This window comes from Populus trichocarpa, chromosome 4 (genome assembly GCF_000002775.5).
Source record: "Populus trichocarpa isolate Nisqually-1 chromosome 4, P.trichocarpa_v4.1, whole genome shotgun sequence".
Classification (NCBI taxonomy): Eukaryota; Viridiplantae; Streptophyta; class Magnoliopsida; order Malpighiales; family Salicaceae; genus Populus; species Populus trichocarpa.
The window spans coordinates 19,220,313-19,240,546 of NC_037288.2; the positions used below are offsets into that span (position 1 = coordinate 19,220,313).

At 36.3% G+C, this 20,234-nt stretch overlaps 3 protein-coding genes across 3 annotated transcripts; 2 read left to right on the top strand and 1 right to left on the bottom strand.

The window, feature by feature from the left end:
• The first annotated feature begins 302 nt into the window (after window positions 1-302).
• Window positions 303-5,618, top strand: LOC7470414 (protein ALTERED PHOSPHATE STARVATION RESPONSE 1). Its single transcript, XM_024599024.2, has 4 exons — window positions 303-2,061; window positions 3,574-3,797; window positions 4,161-4,384; window positions 4,473-5,618. The coding sequence occupies exons 1-4, from the start codon at window positions 1,155-1,157 to the stop codon at window positions 5,314-5,316; spliced, it is 2,199 nt and encodes a 732-aa protein (XP_024454792.1). The 5' UTR covers window positions 303-1,154; the 3' UTR covers window positions 5,317-5,618.
• A 2,598-nt stretch (window positions 5,619-8,216) lies between these two features.
• On the bottom strand, window positions 8,217-10,904 carry LOC7470415 (protein CHAPERONE-LIKE PROTEIN OF POR1, chloroplastic). The gene is made up of 3 exons (XM_002306159.4): window positions 10,506-10,904; window positions 9,089-9,449; window positions 8,217-8,588 (listed from the first exon to the last, which is right to left on the bottom strand). The coding sequence occupies exons 1-3, from the start codon at window positions 10,836-10,838 to the stop codon at window positions 8,413-8,415; spliced, it is 870 nt and encodes a 289-aa protein (XP_002306195.2). The 5' UTR covers window positions 10,839-10,904; the 3' UTR covers window positions 8,217-8,412.
• A 187-nt stretch (window positions 10,905-11,091) lies between these two features.
• Window positions 11,092-19,854, top strand: LOC7470416 (uncharacterized). The gene is made up of 13 exons (XM_002305496.4): window positions 11,092-11,991; window positions 12,106-12,172; window positions 12,594-12,700; window positions 12,831-12,899; window positions 12,987-13,041; window positions 13,156-13,203; window positions 13,313-13,470; window positions 18,010-18,248; window positions 18,435-18,525; window positions 18,914-19,042; window positions 19,134-19,287; window positions 19,447-19,541; window positions 19,634-19,854. The coding sequence occupies exons 1-13, from the start codon at window positions 11,782-11,784 to the stop codon at window positions 19,817-19,819; spliced, it is 1,608 nt and encodes a 535-aa protein (XP_002305532.2). The 5' UTR covers window positions 11,092-11,781; the 3' UTR covers window positions 19,820-19,854.
• Window positions 19,855-20,234: the final 380 nt, after the last annotated feature.

Sequence of the window (20,234 nt, forward strand, 5' to 3'; positions counted from 1 at the left end):
TAGTCACAATCCTTTTAACAGTAAATTGACTCCTCTTTTTACTCACTAGCCTGTCCCAACCTCCCAAGTGGCTTGCCTGGTCTTTCCCTGTAAAAATCTCTGCTAAATTTATTTATCAGCACAACTTTTATTATTTCTTTTAAAGAGTGAGGGTTTTGTAGGGCAGTCTGATTGAAGTTGTATTTTTTAGTTTAAAAATATATTAAAATAATATATATTTTTTAATTTTTAAAATTGATTAAAAATACAGTTAAATCGCCAAACATCACCATGGGCAAATTCATTTAAGTAAAGAGTTACCAGTTACCAGTCACAAGGACACCACCATCTCCTCTCTCTCTTTCTCGAGCCCCTACTTTCTTTTAAGTTTTAACCGCTGCCAAATACCCTAAAGGGCTTTCCCTTGTTGTCTGTACCTGCTAGACTGGTTCCCTCCCTTCTCTCCATTTACTTTGATGATCTCAAGCCAGTAGCTTGTCAAGCGTTAATCACCTCTAAAACCATTTCAGCAGAAGCCAAGAAGGGGAAAAAAAAAGGGCTTTCCCTCCTCCTTGTTCATTTCTTTTTGAAGAGTAGTCTCACTCCTTTTGCTTCAGCTTTTTAGCTAAACCAGAAGGACTTCTGTCTCCCCACATTCTCTGCTATAGTGCTAAGCCATTTTTAGTCTGATACAAAAGTTAGATAGGATCACCACCAAAGCCTCTTCTCTCTTTGACAAAGAAAGTTTTTTCTTCTTTTTCCTTTGTGTTCTTTTAAACAAAAACTAATCTTTCTGGTAATGCATTTTTAACTCTACAACTTTTCTTTCATGTTTCCCTAGCCAAGAAATGAAATGGGTTGCTCTATATCTTCTTCCAGAACCAAATTTCTAGCAGAAAATCACTTCTTTTTCAAAAGATGAACTCGGACAACCCGAAACATCTTCAAAAGCAACATTTTCTGCTCTACATGTATAAAACCATTGCTGAAAACTACATAAAACCCATTTTGGCCCAACCGCGCCTCCTTTTTATCCCTAAAGAATACATAGATTCTCTCAAAAAACCACCTTTCTCTCTTTACATTCTTCCATTTCTCTAAAGGCAGCATCCACGCCTATATAGAAGCCAGCACACACACAGAGAAGACACTTTCAGCTTTAACAAAGTGAAACAATGGGATGTGTTGCTTCTAAGCTAGAAGAAGAAGAGGTTGTATCTATCTGTAGAGAGAGGAAACGCCAGTTGAAGCTTGCTGTAGAGAGAAGACATGCACTAGCAGAAGCACATTGTAGATATTGTCAATCTCTCTATGCAGTAGCAGCAGGCATAAAGCTTTTCGTAGCTAGACATTCTTCTCCAACTTCACCATTTCTCATTACTTTCCCTTCTTGCCCATCTCCACCATCAAATGAGCAGCAAAATGTTATAACAAACCCAATGTTTCTTCAACAAAGACCATCTGAGTCAACAACTCATGAAGAAGCCATCGCTTGCGAGTCTTGTGGTTCTTCAACATCTTCTTCTGATTCTAGTGATCATGAGGAAGAGAGTAATAAAGAAGAAGTCATGCAGAGAGAGGAGCGTGGTCAACAAAGTTTTGGGTACTATTATATGCAAATGCCGCTGCCACCACAATCACCACAGAGGGATTTTGGGTGGGATTTCTTTAACCCTTTTGACACTGCCATGAGACCAGAGATTATGAGTGCTTACACGAGAACTTCTGATGATGATTTGAGGTTTGTGAGAGAACAGGAAGGGATTCCTGACCTAGAAGAAGAAGGAGATAGAGAAGAAGAGGAAGCGAAAAATGTGGTGTTTGTTGAAGAGAAAGGAAAAGGAGATCTTGGGGAGAGTGGGGGTAATGTGGTTAAGGTAGTTGATGGAGGTGGTGATGACAGCCAAGAAAAGCAAAATGGGCTCACAGTAATTGATAAGCCAGAGAGAGGGAGGGAGTTATTGGAGGCATTGAAGGATATCGAGGACCATTTCATTAGGGCTTATGATTCTGGCAAGGATGTTTCAAGGATGCTTGAGGCTAATAAAGTTTTTTTGCATTCTGGCTTGGAGGAAATTAAAGGTAGGGTAATTATATTGTTATGTTTCTGTCATTATTAACCTTTTATTTCCTGTTATTTTTGCAAGAATATTAATCTTCAATTGCAACAGTTGTACCAAGTAAACATTGGTATCCTAGTATGGTCTCAAATACTCCGAGGTGGTTCTTTATCTGTGTTCATTGTCCTATTTACTGGCAGCTATTTTCACTTCCAATTCTCAACTTTCTGCATCACTTGAAATAGTTTTTATAGCTAAAACTTAAAACCCAATTTCTGAATTCAATTTGGAGAGGACATAACATGAGAAGAGTATTTGTTGAGGAAATAACATTATTGCTTCATATGGTGAGTCTTAGTTTAGATCTTTGTCCAATTTTTTTAAAAAAATTTAGGGGAAAAGATTTCCAATATTTTATTTTATCTTTGCTCACAAATTAAAGTGATTTTCTACTAACTACCATGTAAATCTTCTTCCTCTGCCTTAGAATACTGTTTTGCATAATCCTATCTAAATCACGCAGACTAAGCTAGCTACCAAATGTATCTGCTCACTTTCTTGAAGTAATTGGTCTTCGCATGCTATGACTTGTTTCTTTCTTTTTGTCGGAATTCTTTTCTAGCTTATTCTTCTATTGCTTTTGGTAATCTTTTAGTTAGTCCACTCTATGAATTTTATTCTTTCAATTTTTAAAACATGTACTGTGGTCCTTGTTTGTGTGGGTGCTTAAATAGGGCAAGTTCTTCTACTGGAAGATCTGCCCTGCCTTTTTTGGTTGGCATGTAATGAATAGAATAAAACTTCTTCCATTGTATGAGAACTTGTTTATTCTTGAGCAATGCTAACACATAAAAGCAGACAGGACAAGAAAAAACTCCAGGAATAGCCCTTTTTATCATGATCTTGAAGTGGGATCACTTGTAGGTCCCATCAATCCAACGTCTATATACTTTCTTGTATTTTTTATTTATTTTTAACATCACTTGAAAAATAAATTGTTTTTATTCACCTCAACAATTTCTTTTTGTCTCTGTGTTTTTGATTATTATCAATTTATCATGGTTTGAGAATATGTGTAAGCAAACTTCCTACAATAATTCCTAAAAATGATAGGTCTAAATCACAGGCCTGAAAAGTCTTGGAACTTGCTGCTTTATTTTTTTGTAGCTAAATGGATGTTTGATTGCGATAATGGTTGTTTTTTAATGTATTTTTTGTTTGGAAATACATGAAAATATAATTTTTTATTTTTTAAAAATTATTTTTGATATCAACGTATCATAAACATGAAAAAAATAATTTTTTTTTTAAAATTCAGAATTTAGGGAAATACCGTTTGGAATGCAGTTACAAATAGCTTGTAAGTATGAGACTCACTTGTTTCACTAATTTATCAAACTGGGACAATGCAATATCTGTTTTCCATATTATTTTGTTGCGTTTCTATATCGTGTAAAACAATAGAGTATCTTACTCCATACTTCTACTGTCAATATCAATCTTTCAAGACTCATCACCGTATTATATGAATCAGAGAACTCAACAAAACTAATCCAAGCCATTGCATGGCATCGGTCGACTTCATCAAAGCCATCATCATGTAAGAGCCTTGTAGCATCCAGTTTGAAAGGTTCTTCTACCTGGACAGAATATAAAAATGATCTCTTTGATGATTATGGAGGAATGGATTCAGGAAGCCATTCACTTACACTTGGAAGGTTGTATGCTTGGGAAAAGAAGCTCTATGAAGAGGTTAAGGTAAGTCACAATCACTCAACTGTTTCTTCAGATTGTTTGTTTATGAAGTTTGCCTTACAATTTCTTCAGATCATGAAATTTTCTATAATCAAGATAAAATTGAACATCAATGGGACTCGGTTCCCCATGAAAGGGGATTTCTAGTTTGTGTGCACTGTTCTCTTAGCAACATTTATGAAGAAGCTGCCCATTTTGGCAAAGTCCACTAGCTTCAAAGACAAGATGCATGGACATTGATCTTGATAAACTGGAGTATATTTAAAAAAATGAAGTTAACTATTGACAGAGAATTGCAAGATGGTTTGGAAAGCCAAACTTTGTAATCTTTTATTTAAACCCGAGCATGTTTTTATTGTTCCCCAGGCAGGGGACAGCACACGAAAAATATATGAAAAAAAGTGTTCACGAATGAGAAACCAGGATGTCAGGGGAGATGATGAACTCACCATAGATAAGACCAGAGCAGCAGTAAAAGATTTATATGCTAGGATCTTGGTTGCAATTCGAAGTGCTGAATCAATATCTAAGAGAATTGAGAAACTAAGAGATGAAGAACTGCAGCCTCAAATCGTAGAACTGTTAAAAGGGTAAGGAAGTTACAGAAACTACAAGCAATTCCGTTCAATTTTCATTCTGGGTTTCCTGGTTTTTTCATTTATCTTACTCTATTTGCAGCCTAACGCTCACCTGGAAGATTATGTTGGAATCCCATGAAACCCAGAACAAAATTCTACTTGAAGTAAAAACTTTCGCTAGCCCCACATATGGAAAATTCTGCAATGACTCACACCGGCTTGCGACACTTCAGCTTGAGGCTGAGCTTCTGAATTGGCGTGCATGCTTTGAAGAGTATGTTGCAGCACAAAAGGCATACGTGGAAGCTCTCCATAGTTGGTTAAGCAAGTTCGTAGTCCCTGAGGTTGAATTCTACTCCCGGGGCAGGAGTTCAGCAGCGCCGTATCGAACATTTGGTCCCCCATTACTTGTGATCTGCCATGATTGGTTATCTTCTGTGGATAAGTTACCAGATAAGGCAGTATCGTTTGCGTTGAAAAGCTTCTCAAAAGATGTAAGGGCTTTGTGGGCTCAGCAAGGGGAGGAACAACAACAGAAGAGGAAAGTTGACAGTCTAGCGAAAGAACTTGACAGAAGAAACCTGTCATTCCAGAAGGTAGAGAACAGGTTTCACGAATCCAAACTTCTAGAGTATAAACCTGAGCAAGAGACAGAACACCAGCATGAGCACTTGACTGAGAAGAAAGATCAGCTGGACATGTTTAGGAAGAAGCTGGATATAGAAAAGGAAAAACACCACAACTACGTGCAAGAAACACAAAGGATCACGCTGAGTGGATTTCAGACAGGATTTTCAACGGTTTTTGAGTCCTTAACGGAGTTCTCTAAGGCTTCTATGAAGATGTACAATGATCTTGTGAATCATAGTGAAAATAATGCCGGTAAAATGGAGAAGCAATCTTTTATAGGGGACTCCCTGGCTGAAGAAAATGGCAGCAGGTGACAGAAAAAGGCTGCATCTCCCATTTCATGTATGGTTGGTATATACACTGTTGAAGCAGCTCGCTGAGACAACTTTAGATTTCTATGGCACCAGGTTTTTGTAGCAATGAATTCCTGATTGTTTTTTGTCAATTGGAGTTGTATTGCCTGCTTTTTTTTTTAGAGACCTGTAAAACCCTTTGTTTTCTAGCCTCTTTCTTGATATTCATATCAAGAAATGCCGAGGTAAAATTACAAGTGGGCAGTCATTGTAATTATTTACAGTTTGGTGTAGACCCGATAAATGTCAGGTTTTTGTTGATAGATTGCTCCCTTGCTAAACTTGTTAAGAGCGGACCTCTTTTCAGCTCTTCTCCCTGGGGATATGATGCTCAGAGAAGTGCTTCCCCTATCCGTCAACCTTTCCAAATGACTGAAGCATGATAAATTTTTATACAAAATAACGAGTAACGTCTTATGACAGTACTGAAGCAGGAAGTTGAGCAGAAAATTTTGAGCCACTCTTAGCTTTCTATATGCCACGTGGAAGCAAAATATTGGGAAAGGGATCGGAGGTCCAATGCTTTTCTTCACTGTGGGATTGACCATAGGCAACGTGAAACTCGCACGGCTACAGGGAGTTAACCATAGCAATCCCCTTCTTCTATGGCGTACCGTGATAAGGGCCATCAGTTTATGATCAGTGGCAAGAAAGAAGTATAAACTAGGCTTCAAAGATATATCTATCTAGTCCTGAAGCTTGTGCTTGGCCAAATAGTCGGATTTCGGGAGCACATACTTCTAATACTGATCATGCGCAGGCAAAGAATCATTACATGAAAAATGGTAGCCTGGTAGTTTATTCCTGTCCCAGAAGGGGAAGAGAGAGTTCAAAGAGAGCTCTGTGCTACAAGTCCTCGCGTGGTTCCCTAGTACTCGTCACGAGCAGGCCGCATATAAAACACATCCTAGTTCAATCGATAAATTTTACTAGTAATGTTTCCATAAAAGAATCGTTATACGCAAATGTTACATCAAAAATAGGAGACTAACAACTTCAGATATACCCACCGTTTGAAAAATGCTATATAAATTAAGATCTTGATAGCAGTTCCTCAGTCATTCAAAAATTTAACCAAAATTATTTTTTAAAATGTTTTTTTTATATAGAAATATATTAAAATAATATTTTTTATTTTTATAAATTTATTTTTGATATCCGCATATCAAATCAATTATAAAACACTAAAAAAAAAATAGTTTGAAAAAAAAAAATTTAATAAAAGACAAGTTTAATCTCATTGCCAAACACCTCCTCGTATACCACACTGTCGAAGCAATCTTTAGCTCGCCGAGACAGTTGAAATTTCTATTTTACTAGGTTTTTGCAGCCACGAATTACTTATTTTTTATTGTCAATTGGAGTTTCAGTTTTCTTGCATCATTCTTGACGTGAACAACAAGAAGTACTGCAGAGGGGGGGAATTCTATATGGGAGGTCATCGTAATTAGTCACAGTTTGGTGTTGAACGAAGGATTTTGTAGTGATAGGTTGCTATCTTGCAAGAGTGAAGAGAGGATTGCTTTTTAATTTTTAGCGCTGGGATGATGCCCAGAGAAGAGAAATGCTTCCCTTACCTGTCAACCTTTGCAAACTTCTATCCAAAATCAGAGTAACATCTTACGACAGGCAACAATACTGGCAGATGCAGTAATTTGAGCAGAAACAATGGTTAAAAAACCCATCTTTTATTTTTCTAATGATTCTTTATTAAAATGTTTTTTTAATGCATTAAAATAATATAATTTTTATTTTTTAAAATTTATTTTTAACACTAAAATATCAAAATAATAAATTAATTAATTAGTTTAAAAAAAATCAATTTTTTTCTTAAAATATGGTGTGGCCGCGTAAACATAAACAAACATAGTAGACTGCTGACGCATAGAAGCCAAGGGAAGGCAGGTCCAGTGCTTTTCCTTTACCTTCTGTTTTCTTTAATTTGTGGTTAGCCATAAGCAGTCCAGATGCTCAACTCTCAATCTTTCACAGCCATGGAGTCAATATAGCAGTCCCCTTCTTCAAGGGTCTAACAATGGCTATTTCCGTGGCAAAGTCCTACTACTACTTTGTCTATGGATGATGTTGATGCCGATTCCCTTGAGACTCAGAATGCCGATTCCCTTGAGCAGCTTTAATATTTGGCTCTTGTCCAGATGTCAGTGACGTGAGTTTAGTAGCGGCTTTAAGTCTGTTTAAAAACGTAATTAAAATTATATATTTTTTTAAAATTATTTTGATATATATATTGATATCAAAAACAATTTTTAAAAAATAAAAAAAATATTATTTTAATATATTTCTAAACAAAAAAATATTTTAAATCCACAGCTACTATTTCATTCACAAATACATAAAATTGTGGCCTAAAGCAAAGTTGCGTGATGGAGTTAAAAGGCTTTTTACTGAGGCAGGTGGTAGGAAGGCTGAGAACTCATCAAGTAGCCTGGAACATAAACCATGTGGTGACAGGGTAAACTATCTCCCTCTCTATATTTATGCATACGTTTTTTGGGTTTTACCATAAAAATAGTATTCCTGGGAGATCTCACAACAATGGTGGGTAGTTTTCCTGAAGGGGTGGAAGCACTCAACCTTTGTTGCGGGCAAAAGAAAAACTAAAATAAAAAGGAAATGCAGCCGCTCCTATCCAAAAACTGACAAGAGATAGAGAAACAAAGACATGAACACAGAATCGCCAGTGTCAAAGTCAATTAATCATGCCAGAACACGATTTCTGATCAAACTGGATACAGGCAAAGCATACTGGGGCATCAGGTTTCAGTTTTTTAAACAAAAAATAACAAAGGGCAATAATTCCTCAAGGTCTAAGGACTGAATTTTAACTGACAAAGAATGCGTTAAAACATTAAATAGGCGTGTAGAAGATCATTGTAATGCCAAGCAAATTCCAAGTCAATTCAAGTCTCGCTACATTCTATTTGCTAGTTTTGTACAATATGCAATGATAAGCAACCTAAAAAAGCTCGGTGTGATCACGCAATTGAATAATTACAGGTTTTACAATTATATTGCAATTTCAATCTCATCATAACCCTACCTTAGATACAGAGAGACCAAGAATTGAGAGAAGAGTATGAATTCACTAACTACAGCTGCTGGGGAGTGTAGTCCAAGAAACGGGACAATGTCAACCTGCAACCAATTCTCAACTGCTGACCCCACCACTGCTCCAGCCACGAGCCCCCCTATAGTTATTATAGTAGCTTTCCCTGCAAAGGTGACCAGCAACATTCTTAGATGCTTTCTGCTCCTCTTACAGAATTGAAATTCACAAAATGTATGGAAGCTATGCAGTCTTTGTTTACAAGAAGTCATCGATTCACAGAAACTGAAAACAAACTACCAATTTCCCCTGAGACTGAGTTTCAGTCTCACACAGTAAGCCCTGGTAACCCATATAGGTATCATCCTAGAATGTTACACCCAAATTATTCCTGGGCAACCCCCCACAACCAAACCCAAACCCAAACACACAAGCACACCCCCTTTTCTTTATCTCCAACCATTATGAAGTTGCAAGGGACAATCAACATAATTAAGCAATTGCATACTGTGCATCATTGACAGAACAAAGAAACTTTTAACCTGAAAAAATGATCTGATTCGAGCATATGAAATTTTAGGCCAAATTCCTTGAAATTTGATGAACTGCATAAAGAAAGATCAATTTCCTTGCAATTTGATGTAGCGTATATGGAAAGAGCATTACCTAACTTCACATTCTTTTTGGTCATGAAGTACAAGGAAGCACCAAAGCTTGTAGCTAATATCAGGCCAGGAACATCAGCCCCCGCATAAGGTGCCACAGAAGGCATGGAAGTGCCATTAACATAAGTTAAAACCATCAAAGCTCCATACACTCCTGCTTGTAAGCCCAACTCTCCAGTTGATGGTGTTTCCACTGAAACAGGGGTTTTCTTAATTGTAGTCTGCACCCACTGTGGCATTGGTCCCATCCCAGGGCCACTTACAGGTTTAACATCAGCATAACGAATGTTACTGCTCACGACTTTTCCTGCCCGGCGCTGAATTAAGCTCCGCATGAGCAACATATCATATGCGGCTTCAACCTAAAAATCACAATTTAACTATAGTGCTCATGACAGAAAAAAATATCTAAAACACAGTGGTGCAAAATCTTATTCCAGCTTCCAGCTCAGTAAATGCTTGTGACAGAAAGCAAATGTCATTAATTCAACTATATCAATGTCAATTTAACGGCCACTATTTCATAAAGACAACACTATCTTATAGAAAAATGAAGAACTGTAGCAAGATAGGTCAACATACATGCAGAAACATCAATTGGAAAGGGGAGAAACCGGGGCGCTCTCTTACCCAAGCTTCAAATTAAAGGTTCACAAAACCCAAGCAAAATAAACCTTAACTACTATCTTGAAATAAGGCTAGAAAATGGCAAAAGACCTAAAAGACACTACATGCTGCGATTTACATGCCATGGATTCTACCAAGATCAATATCTCAAAAATCTCTCCAAAATCACCAACCAACAACACGCTAAATCTCAACACGGGACAGCAACGTGCGGATCAAGATATCTGCACCCCATAAATCCAGTACCTCCACCACTAAACTCACTCATCACTTTTTACACAGAACATAGAGCTAAGGTACCTTTGGCAATTCTACGTTCTAACCATTACCTGGTTATGCATCTAATGACACGCTGGCTTCCAGTTACCTTCAAAACTCAAACAAAAAACAAAACTTGAAATTCTAATCGCCATGATAACACAAATCCAATCCACTGTAAACTAAATTTAACACAAATGCAATAATTAATCCAGCTTCGGCACGAAGCCCAGAAACAAATTTCCAAACATTGCAAGCTAAACCTCACAGTTTGCAAAAACCCATCATTAACAACCATCCAAAAAACAATAAAAACACTTCAAAACACCTAAAGTCTCAAACCTTGATCTAATTGATCAAGTTTAAAAATTACCCATTAATAAAACTAACACATTTAACTAACTAAACCCATCTTCATATACTAAATTTAAAAGTTAAAGCCCAAATTTTCACAATTAGATAAAATTGCAAAAATTTATTCAGAAAAAAAGAAAGAGATAGTAGTCAAGTGTGATTGAGAACATGTTTATCACCTGTGCAATGGCTTCCTGGTCATCTTTACATATAGCGACAATGGAATTTTTGGCGCGAAGTATTTCATCGAATGACGCGCCGTCTGAGACACCAAGAAGTTTGAGTGCGCTCTCCACTGACATCTCAAACGGCGCCGACGAATCATCGGCTCTGGAGCCTGCTCTCACTAAAATACGCCTGGGTTGCACAATTACTCCCCTCCAGAAAACAGGGTCTTTTTTTAATGATGATTTTATTTGATTTACGTTTAAGGGATTGTGAACCGGTAGTCGGGAGAGACGTGAACCAGGTGGAGAGAGGTGGTTGGACCGGACTGAGAGAGTGGCAGCCATCTGTTGTTCTCTTTGTGGATAAAAATGTATGGCTGGTTTGGTTTCTTTTTTGTGTTGTAAAAGAGAAGAGAAGACTGGGTAAGCAAGCAACGGTTAATCAGTGAGAGAATATTCCGTAAACTACAGATTAGTATCCCAATTATGCAATCTATTTCAATTGAGTCCCTAAGATTTAATACTAAACACGATGCTATCAATGGTTTGGGTGTTTTCTGAGGGTATATGTGTGCCTGACATATCAAAGATTTAAAACTTGTTGGTGAACTTATGCCTCAAGTTAGCCTCCTCTGTCCTTGTATGTCTCTGTGTTGTCATTACTTTGCTATCAATTCAATCATTACTCCAATAAAGAATATCACATAGCTAACTGGATGTGTTATTTGTTAATTGGCATGAAGAGCTCAAATTCTCAAGCATAAAGTACTTGTCTTTTCGCTGTATTTATTTGTGTGTTTTGATTAGTGGTGAAGCATGTTCAAGGTTTTCTTATCAATTTGTTGGTACTTAGAGAAGAAAAAAATGGAACAAAAATTTATTTTTTATCAAAAGATATATGTTCCCGTGTCAAAAATAGACAACTGGTCCTTTTGGTTATTCCCCAAGAATGATTAGATGTATCTCCATTCTCCTAATAATGGTCATTGCCCACACCCTGTCAAACTTGCATACCAACTGCTTCTTCTGCTTTAAGTTCTGCAGTTTACACTTCAATGTATAGATGTGTGTGGTTCACCGTTTTTTTCCCTTTTTTCTTTATCCTAATGTCACATTTGTGGCAAGGACAGTGGACAAATCTCTGTATCTCCCTTTGGACAGTACTAGTTTAGTAAGTACCATTCATGCTCAAGATAGGGTGGACCATATAAACTGCCCACTTTGTGCTTCCTGGAAGCTAAATGACTAGCAGTTGAAAACTGTTAACAGAGGGAGGGAAAGCGAAAGGATGTTATTGGGCTGTTGTAGGTTCCCTCTCACATCTTATGTGTTTGCAAACACAAGATGTAGAGATAAAAGTAGAAGTGGGCTTTCTCGCAAAGCAGCAACTCGACAAATCCATGCCAGTAATGGAGAGTACAACAACAACAAAAAGAAGGTAGTCATTGTTGGCTCAGGCTGGGCTGGTCTTGGTGCTGCATACCACCTCTGTAACCAGGTCTTTTTTCCCTGTCTCAAATCTCTATCTTTGTTTGTGTTTTGGTGGATAAAAACTTATAATTGAGATCTTAAAGCTAAAGTGCTGAATATGGAGTACTGATATTTTGATCAGGGATTTGATGTTACTGTTCTTGGAGATGGGTATGATTTTGGTGATCCTGATGATGTTGGTATCCATGGTACAGCATAATTCCCTTTTAATTATCTTTTCCTTTTCTGGAGTCAGTTGTTCCACGTTTTCATCCTTACTAGATGCTTACATCCCTTGGCTCATATTTAAAAGAGATGAAGAAACTGATAATTGCAGGCAGGCAGGGTCTCTAATGAGATTTGCTAAGCAGGAACTTTGCTGCTTCATGGATGAACTGTTTATGAAGTTATATAAACACTGTTGATTTTGTTTTTCTTCTTCCTAGTCTTAGATGCATGAGTTTGAATAGGATGTAGAAGAGACCATTCAAATGGGTCTGTGAGCCTGTAATATCTCTTCTTCAACTGTGTCACATCCACATTGTGTTTCAACAGTATGAGAAAATTATGATATATTAATTTTTCTCTCATAATTTGAAATCTAATATCTAGTTTCTGCTTTATATTTAGGTTTTTGGTATCCCTACAAAAACATATTTAGCCTTGTTGACGAACTGGGCATGAAGCCCTTCACTAATTGGTTGCAGTCCGCACAATATTCAAAAGAGGGACTAGAGGTAATTAGACTTATTTGAAATGTTCGGAGAGAAGAAAAGTTTCCAAAAATTTCACTCCTTATTGACAAATTTGCAAGCTCAAGTCAAGTGGCTTTGGTGTGTCTCAACAAATCCACGGATCATTCTGCAGGTTGAATTTCCTGTTCTCCAAGATCGGCCTCAACTTCCTGCACCATTAGGAACCTTATTCTATACTCAAGTATGTCTTGTGTTGTGTCTGTCTTATTTCTCACTCACAAAAAATTTCTTAGTTCCTGAAAAATTTGATCTGGCTACATATTTGCAGTTCAATCGGCTCCCATTGGTGGATAGATTAACATCTGTTCCTCTAATGGCCGCAGGTACAATATCCTGTTCGAATATGCATTTGATACTTGGGAGACTCTGTTAAAGGTGCTTTGTTACTTTTATTGTGATTTTCTTTCCACTTATTATCCATCTCTACCTTCTTGCAGTAATTGACTTCGACAACACTGACATGGCTTGGAGGAAATATGATTCAGGTAAGGATCTTGATGAAAACTGTGGCTTTCTAACATTTGAAATTTGATTTTTACTTCTACTACTTCAAGCATGTGGTTGAGATGACTCATTTAGAAGCTTACTGATCAGTTACTACAAGGGAGCTTCTCAAACAGTCTGGCTTCTCAGAAAGACTTTATCAGGATGTTTTTGGGTCATTACTTCAAGTGGGTTTGTGTGCTCCGCTAGAGCAATGCAGTGCAGCTGCTGCACTTGGAATGCTGCAGTTCATGGCCATTTCACATCAGGTATGACAACTTGGTTTCCTCTTTTGTGCCAACGTGGGTGGATTTGTCGTTGTTATTTAAAGGCTCTTCAATGCTATCAAATCTTAAAGCTCGATAGTGTGATAAATGTGCCGTTAAAACAGATGCAATTGCACCAATTTCATATACTATCAGTTTTATAAATGTGTCGTTAAAATAGATGCAATTGCACCAATTTCATATACTATCAGTTTTTTTTTTCACCCACATAAACGTCAGGAGACTCATATATAACTCAGAAAAGTACAAGATTGAAAGCCAAAAGCTTAGAATTCTGATTCTACAATATTGCCTTTAAAGTAGTAAATACAGAGGATTTTTAGGAGAAATCCTAGGAGCTAAAATAAATGTATATATACCAGAAAGGACCTAGTTATAAGGACTCAAGTTGGAGAATGAAGAGCTGAAATTCCCATCTTGACGAGGACTCGCATGAACTGGTCATGACCCAAAGCCTTAGTAAAAAAGATCAACAAGTTGATTTGTAGAAGAAACATCAAAGGTAGGGACGCCATTGGATTGAACATGTTCCCGGAACGCCATTGGATTGAACATGTTCCCGGATTAAGTGACAATCAACTTCAATATGTTTAGTTCATTTATGAAAAACAGGATTTGTAACAATATATGATGGTTGTTTGATTGTCACAATAAAGATGAGCTAGAGAAGAGCAATCAACTTGTAATTCTCGAAGAAGAGTATGAAGCCAAATGAATTCACTAGTCATAGATGCCATAACTCTATATTCTGTTTAAGTTGAGAAACGAGAAACAATGACTTGTTTCTTTGATTTCCAAGAAACAGGAGAATCACTAAGAAACACAACATAACCAGAGGTGGATCGACAAGTGGTAGGACAACTAGCCCAATCTAAATCACAATAAGCTTGTAAGTATAAAGCACTAGTGCTAAGAAGAAATATACCTTGGCTAGGTGACAATTTAATATAACGCAAAATGCACACAACAACATTAAGATAGGGTTGTCGTGGATCTTGTATGAACTGACTTAGAACTTGAACTAAGTAGCTCAAGTCTAACCAAGTGACAGTCAAATAAAACAATCGCCCAATGAGTCGTTGATATTGACATGGGTCAGCCACTGGTTTACCAAGATCAGGTTGGAGTTTAAGCTTCTGCTCCATATGGAAGTGCATGTGTTTGCTGGCTAGAAGACCATTTTCTTGAAGAATATCCAAGGCATAATTACTTTGTTTAAGAACAATGCTTTTAGGAGAAGCGAACAACTTCAATTCCTAAAAAATACTTCAATGCACCAAGACTTTTGATGTGAAATTAAGCATGTAAACGTTCTTTTAAGATTAGAAATTTGATTAGAATCATAACCAGCCACAATAACATCATCCATATATACTAGGAGAGCAATAAAGATATTGTCTCTTCCATATATGAATAGAGAATGGTTAGCACCTGATTGCTGGAAACCAAGATCAACCAAGAAAGTCTGGAACTTGTGGAACCATTTCCTGAAAGCCTATTTGAGACCATACAAAGAATTGTGCAAGTAGCACACATGAGTATCACAAGGTTTGTAGAAGCCCATGAGTATTTCATATAAATTTCCTTTAAGTCATCATGTAAGAAGTCATTGTTGACAACCAGTTGATGCAATTTCCATCCTTTAATGGTAGCCACTGCTGAAAGGCAACGAACACTAGTGATTTTAGCAATTAGAGCGAAGGTGTCGGTATAAACAATTCCTTCAACCTGAGTAAACCCCTTAGTGACAAGTCAAGCTTTAAATCTCTCAATAGTCCCATCAAAGCTTCGAGTCATGTAACTCAATCAAGTTCAAAGAAAAGTCATATTGAAATCAACCCCGACACTCTCCTTGCTGACCCTGGCTTAACAAGACCAATTTATGAATACCATATAAATGATAGGGATGCAATCCGAAGAGCTTATCTACAAAAAGGTCCTTGTCAACCTTCACACTGTGATTTTCCTTAAAAACAATTTGGGAATATATCAACACTACAACGCTTTAATCCGGCTTGGTTTGGTGCATACCCAACATGGTTAGAGTACAGCATAGCCAAAGATGTTGCATTTTGCTTGTATTGTTATCTCTTCAAGTCAAAAGGGGGTGTTGATTCTTTTGTGGGTGATGGGTTTTCAAATTGGAAAAAAAGAGGAAAGATTTGATTTTCATATTGGAAAGTCTAATGGTAGTCACAATGCAGCTCAGATAAAATGTGAGAATTTGATGAATAAAAAACAAAGTATCATGACTTTGTTATATGAGCAGACATTAAAGAGTCAAAGTGATTATCAAACTCGATTGAATGCTTTAATAGAGTGTGCTCGTTTTTTGTTACACCAAGGACTTCCATTTTATGGTCATGATGAATGTGAATGTTTAAGCAACCAAGGAAATTATCTAGAGCTCTTGCATTTCCTTTCCAGAAATAATGAAGCTATTAAAAGAGTTACTTTCAGTGAAGTTCCTAGACATAACAAATTGACTTCTCCAGATATTCAAAAAGACATTACTCAAGCTGCTGCAGAGGAGATTACAAATGTGATTATCAAAGATCTAGATAACTCATTATTTTCAATTTTAATTGATGAGTCACGTGACATATCAATCAAGGAACAAATGGCAGTTGTTCTACGATATGTAAACAACAATGGACATATAATTGAACGTTTTCTTGGTATTCAACATGTGCGAAATACAACTGCTAGTTCACTCAAGGCAGTTATTGAAGCTTTGTTTTCTAAACATGGGCTAAGCATATCAAGATTGCGTGGTCAGGGATATGATGGATCTAGTAACATGTGAGGTGAATTCAATGGCTTGAAAGCACTTATTCTAAATAGCAATCCAAGTGCATATTATGTACATTGTTTTGCTCACAGATTTCAATTGACTCTTGTGGCTGTTACAAAGAAGCATAATGAAGTTGGAGATGTCTTTAATTTTATTTCTAGCATTATAAACATAGTTGGAGCATCATGCAAAAGGATGAAGGTGATTAGAGAAAAACAATATGCTAGAATTATTGAAGGACTTGAAAATGGAGAAATTTCTAGTGGACGAGGCTTGAATAAAAAAACTTCTCTTAGAAGGTATGGTGATACCCGTTGGGGCTCTCATAATGTTACAATTATTCATATACTTGTAATGTTTTCATCAGTTCTTGATGTGCTTGAGATTATAAGGGAAGATGTGATGAACTCAGACCAAAGAACAGAAGCAGTCGTTTTAACAGATATTATGGAATTATTTAATTTTGTGTTCATGCTTCATTGTTTGAGAATGATATTAGCAGTTACTAATGAGTTCTCACAAACATTACAAAGAAAAGATCAAGACATAGAAAATGCTATGAGTTTATTGAAAACATCTAAGGAACGATTCAAAATGATAAGAGAGAATGATTGGGAATCTTTACTGAAAGAAGTGTTATCTTTTTGCATCAAACATGATATTAATATTCTAAACATGGATGATGAGTACATGCTTCGTGGGCGTTCAAGGTGAAAATCTCAAGGGATTACAAACCTAAACCATTTCCGTTATGAATTGTTTAACAATATCATTGACATGCAACTTACTGAGTTGGATGATCGTTTTACTGAGATGAGTACAAAGTTACTTTTTTGTGTGGCATGTTTAAACCCAAGTGACTCTTTCTCTACTTTCAATAAAGAAAAGCTTATTCGCCTTGCTTTTTTTTTTCCCCAATGAATTCTCTATAGTGGACCTTATGGTACTTGGTGACCAACTTGATACATATATTATTGATCTACGTGGTGATGATAAGTTCTATGGTATTGAAGGTATTGCTAGTCTTGTAGAGAAAATGGTAAAAACAAAGAAGAATTTGATATTTCCATTAATATATATATATATATGCTTATCAAATTGTCATTACTTCTACCAGTTGCAACTGCTACAGTGGAGAGAGTTTTTTCTGCTATGCATATTGTCAAGAGTATATTGCGGAATAGGATGGGAGATAAGTGGATGAATGATAGTTTGGTTATATACATTGAGAAAGATATCTTCGATAAGATTGATAATGAAGCTATTATGAAGCGGTTTCAAAATATGAAAACTCGAAGAGAACAATTATAATGTAAGTTTTTTCAGTTTAAAAGTATTTTTAAACTAATTTTACTTGATATGAATTAGTATATATGTTTTGAATTAATTTCTAATGCATATCTATATAATATAGTATTTGTTAATAATTTTCCCCCTCATTGAAAAAACTCTGGCTCCGCCACTGCCTAAGCTGCAACAGTGTATCACTGTCTGATGAACGATGTAGTTAAATACAATTTCAAATTATTGGTCGCGAGGTAAAATTTAGAAAGGTTGTGTTAATTTTTTTTTCTTTGATCTCTTTTGCATCGTATACTCTTGTATCATTGCATACCACTGCATCAATATGGTATTACTTCTACATGATTATAGTACTTCTGCATTGCGTGTTATTTTCATTTTCTTGATATGAATTTTACAAATATCATCTGTTTGGATGCTTATAGGGAGATCTCGATATCGTATGGTGTCGCGGGTCAGTCAGAGAAAGGATTTTCAATCCATGGATAGAGTTGATGAGTAGTAAAGGCTGTCAATTTGTGGACAGTAAAAAGGTGATAGATTTTTCATTCGATGAGGAAACAGGTTGCATTTCAGACGTGGTTTGTGACAATGAGACATACAAGGCAGATGCAGTTATTTTAGCTGTTGGAATTTCCACGGTCCAGGAACTCACTAAGAATAGGTTTGTTGTTTTGTAACTTTTTTCACCTTTGATTTGAAATTTTCACTATTAGTTAAACTTTCAGCTCAATGTACATGTTTTTTTACTCAATTGTTAAATCGATAAATGTGACACTCAATGGAGAAACACTTTTCACCTTAGATTATAAACCTATCTTGTTTTAACCGGTAATTAGGTCTTATATAGTGCAGCATTAAATACAAGAGAGGAGTTTCTGAAGGTTTTAAACCTGGCTGCCAGTGATTTGGTCTCCACTAAACTTTGGCTAGACAAGAAGGTATGTCCATGGATAATCCTATATGTCTTTTCTCTTTGGATTTCTCATTCAAATAAAGATAGGAACCATCTAAAACCCAAAACTAGTTTACTTTTGCAAACGTTAGTTTATTTTCTTGGTTTATTTATAATGAATGAAGCATTCAGGTATCTAGAACTTTAAATTCTAGCTTATATGCAGAATGGAGTGCCAACATGTATTATAAGATAGACAAATAAAGGCCATCATGTCTCACCATTAACCACATGTTTAACTTAAATGCAACATTTTTGCAACAACACTACTTATAATGATAAGCATGGATACTTAGACAACTCTATTTTTCTTGAAGTCTATGCTTATGTACTTAAAAAATCTTACACCTTTCTACTCTGTCTTGTGTGAGCAGATCAGGATTCCATTTGCAAGGAATGTTTGCTCTTCCTTTGATGATTCGTCTGGGTGGACTTTCTTTAACTTGAACGAACTTTTTGATGAGCATAGGAACAGTCCTGTAACAATTGTCCAAGCTGATTTTGTGAGTATTATTCTATAACAAAGGATACGAGCTTTAACAGATTTTGTCTGAGGTGATGCGTAACTTTATTTTGATTACTTTTCATATGCAGTATCATGGTAATGAGTTGGTACCGCTCAAAGACGAATACATAGCTACAAAAGTAATGCCTTATCTCTCCAAGTGCGTTAAGGACTTTGAGGCAGCTCGTGTTACCAATGTGGAAATTGCCAGATTTCCAAAATCCATGACACATTTCATTCCAGGTAGCTTTCTATGAGCTTTGCAGGCTAATAACATCTTGTTTCGCACTAGACACTGTTTGATAGGCCTTTTCTGCTTCATTAAGATTCAACAATCTTTTCTGCATCAAGTCCAACCTTTCCTTCTTTTTCATTAATCTCGTCCAACTTTTCCTCTCGCAGGTTCATACAAATATATGATGCGTGGATCTACATCTTTCCCGAACTTGTTCATGGCTGGCGATTGGATTATTTCGCGGCACGGATCATGGTCACAGGTGCTATCTCTTTTTGATTAAATTGATTGCCTTGAGTGGGTTAAAAGAAAACAAAATTTTAATTGTATGGTTCTACATGTCACTTCAAACAGGAAAAATCTTATGTGACTGGACTCGAGGGTGCCAACCGGGTGGTAGACTTTCTTGAAGAAGGAAACTATGCTAAAATAATTCCACTAGAGGAAGATGAACCTCATATCCAAGCTCTCAGAAACCTTAATAGAAACTTTAAGGAGTTCAACTCTCAATTTCCACTGTCTGATTATTTCCTCCAGTGAACCTTTCATTCAAATATACTAATATGTTGCACTGATCTCTCATAGTTCTTCAAGTTCATGCAGTGTTATTGTAGCATCAAGTTCAACGTGTATGCCATGATTTTTTAGACTTTACACTTTACACCATAGTTTTTAAACTTGGCTTACCCCAATGAATTGTCATAAAAAACTATGACTCGAGTTGATTTTCAATTTGAATTAAAAAAGATTTTGACTCGGTTGAACTTAATTAACCTAATTGGTTGACTTGTGACTCAAATAGGTTAACATTAGGGAAGTTTTTTTTAAAAAAAAAATATCATTTTGAAAAAAATATTAATGCGGTTTAATTTTGTGATTTATGAGTTGATTGAGTGATTCCAATAACCAAGATCATTTTTCATCTCAGAAATGTAAACATTATGCTTAATATTAA

Bases quoted from the DNA above. Each gene is read 5' to 3' on its own strand.
- LOC7470414 (XM_024599024.2), top strand. From the start codon at position 1,155: ATGGGATGTGTTGCTTCTAAGCTAGAAGAAGAAGAGGTTGTATCTATC. The intron at 2,062-3,573 runs GTAGGGTAATTA...TATATGAATCAG, and splicing joins TGGCTTGGAGGAAATTAAAG to AGAACTCAACAAAACTAATC. The intron at 3,798-4,160 runs GTAAGTCACAAT...ATTGTTCCCCAG, and splicing joins AGCTCTATGAAGAGGTTAAG to GCAGGGGACAGCACACGAAA.
- LOC7470415 (XM_002306159.4), bottom strand. From the start codon at position 10,838: ATGGCTGCCACTCTCTCAGTCCGGTCCAACCACCTCTCTCCACCTGGT. The intron at 9,450-10,505 runs GTGATAAACATG...TGTGATTTTTAG, and splicing joins ACCAGGAAGCCATTGCACAG to GTTGAAGCCGCATATGATAT. The intron at 8,589-9,088 runs GTAATGCTCTTT...TCACCTTTGCAG, and splicing joins CAAAAAGAATGTGAAGTTAG to GGAAAGCTACTATAATAACT.
- LOC7470416 (XM_002305496.4), top strand. From the start codon at position 11,782: ATGTTATTGGGCTGTTGTAGGTTCCCTCTCACATCTTATGTGTTTGCA. The intron at 12,173-12,593 runs GTACAGCATAAT...CTTTATATTTAG, and splicing joins TGATGATGTTGGTATCCATG to GTTTTTGGTATCCCTACAAA. The intron at 12,900-12,986 runs GTATGTCTTGTG...ACATATTTGCAG, and splicing joins GAACCTTATTCTATACTCAA to TTCAATCGGCTCCCATTGGT.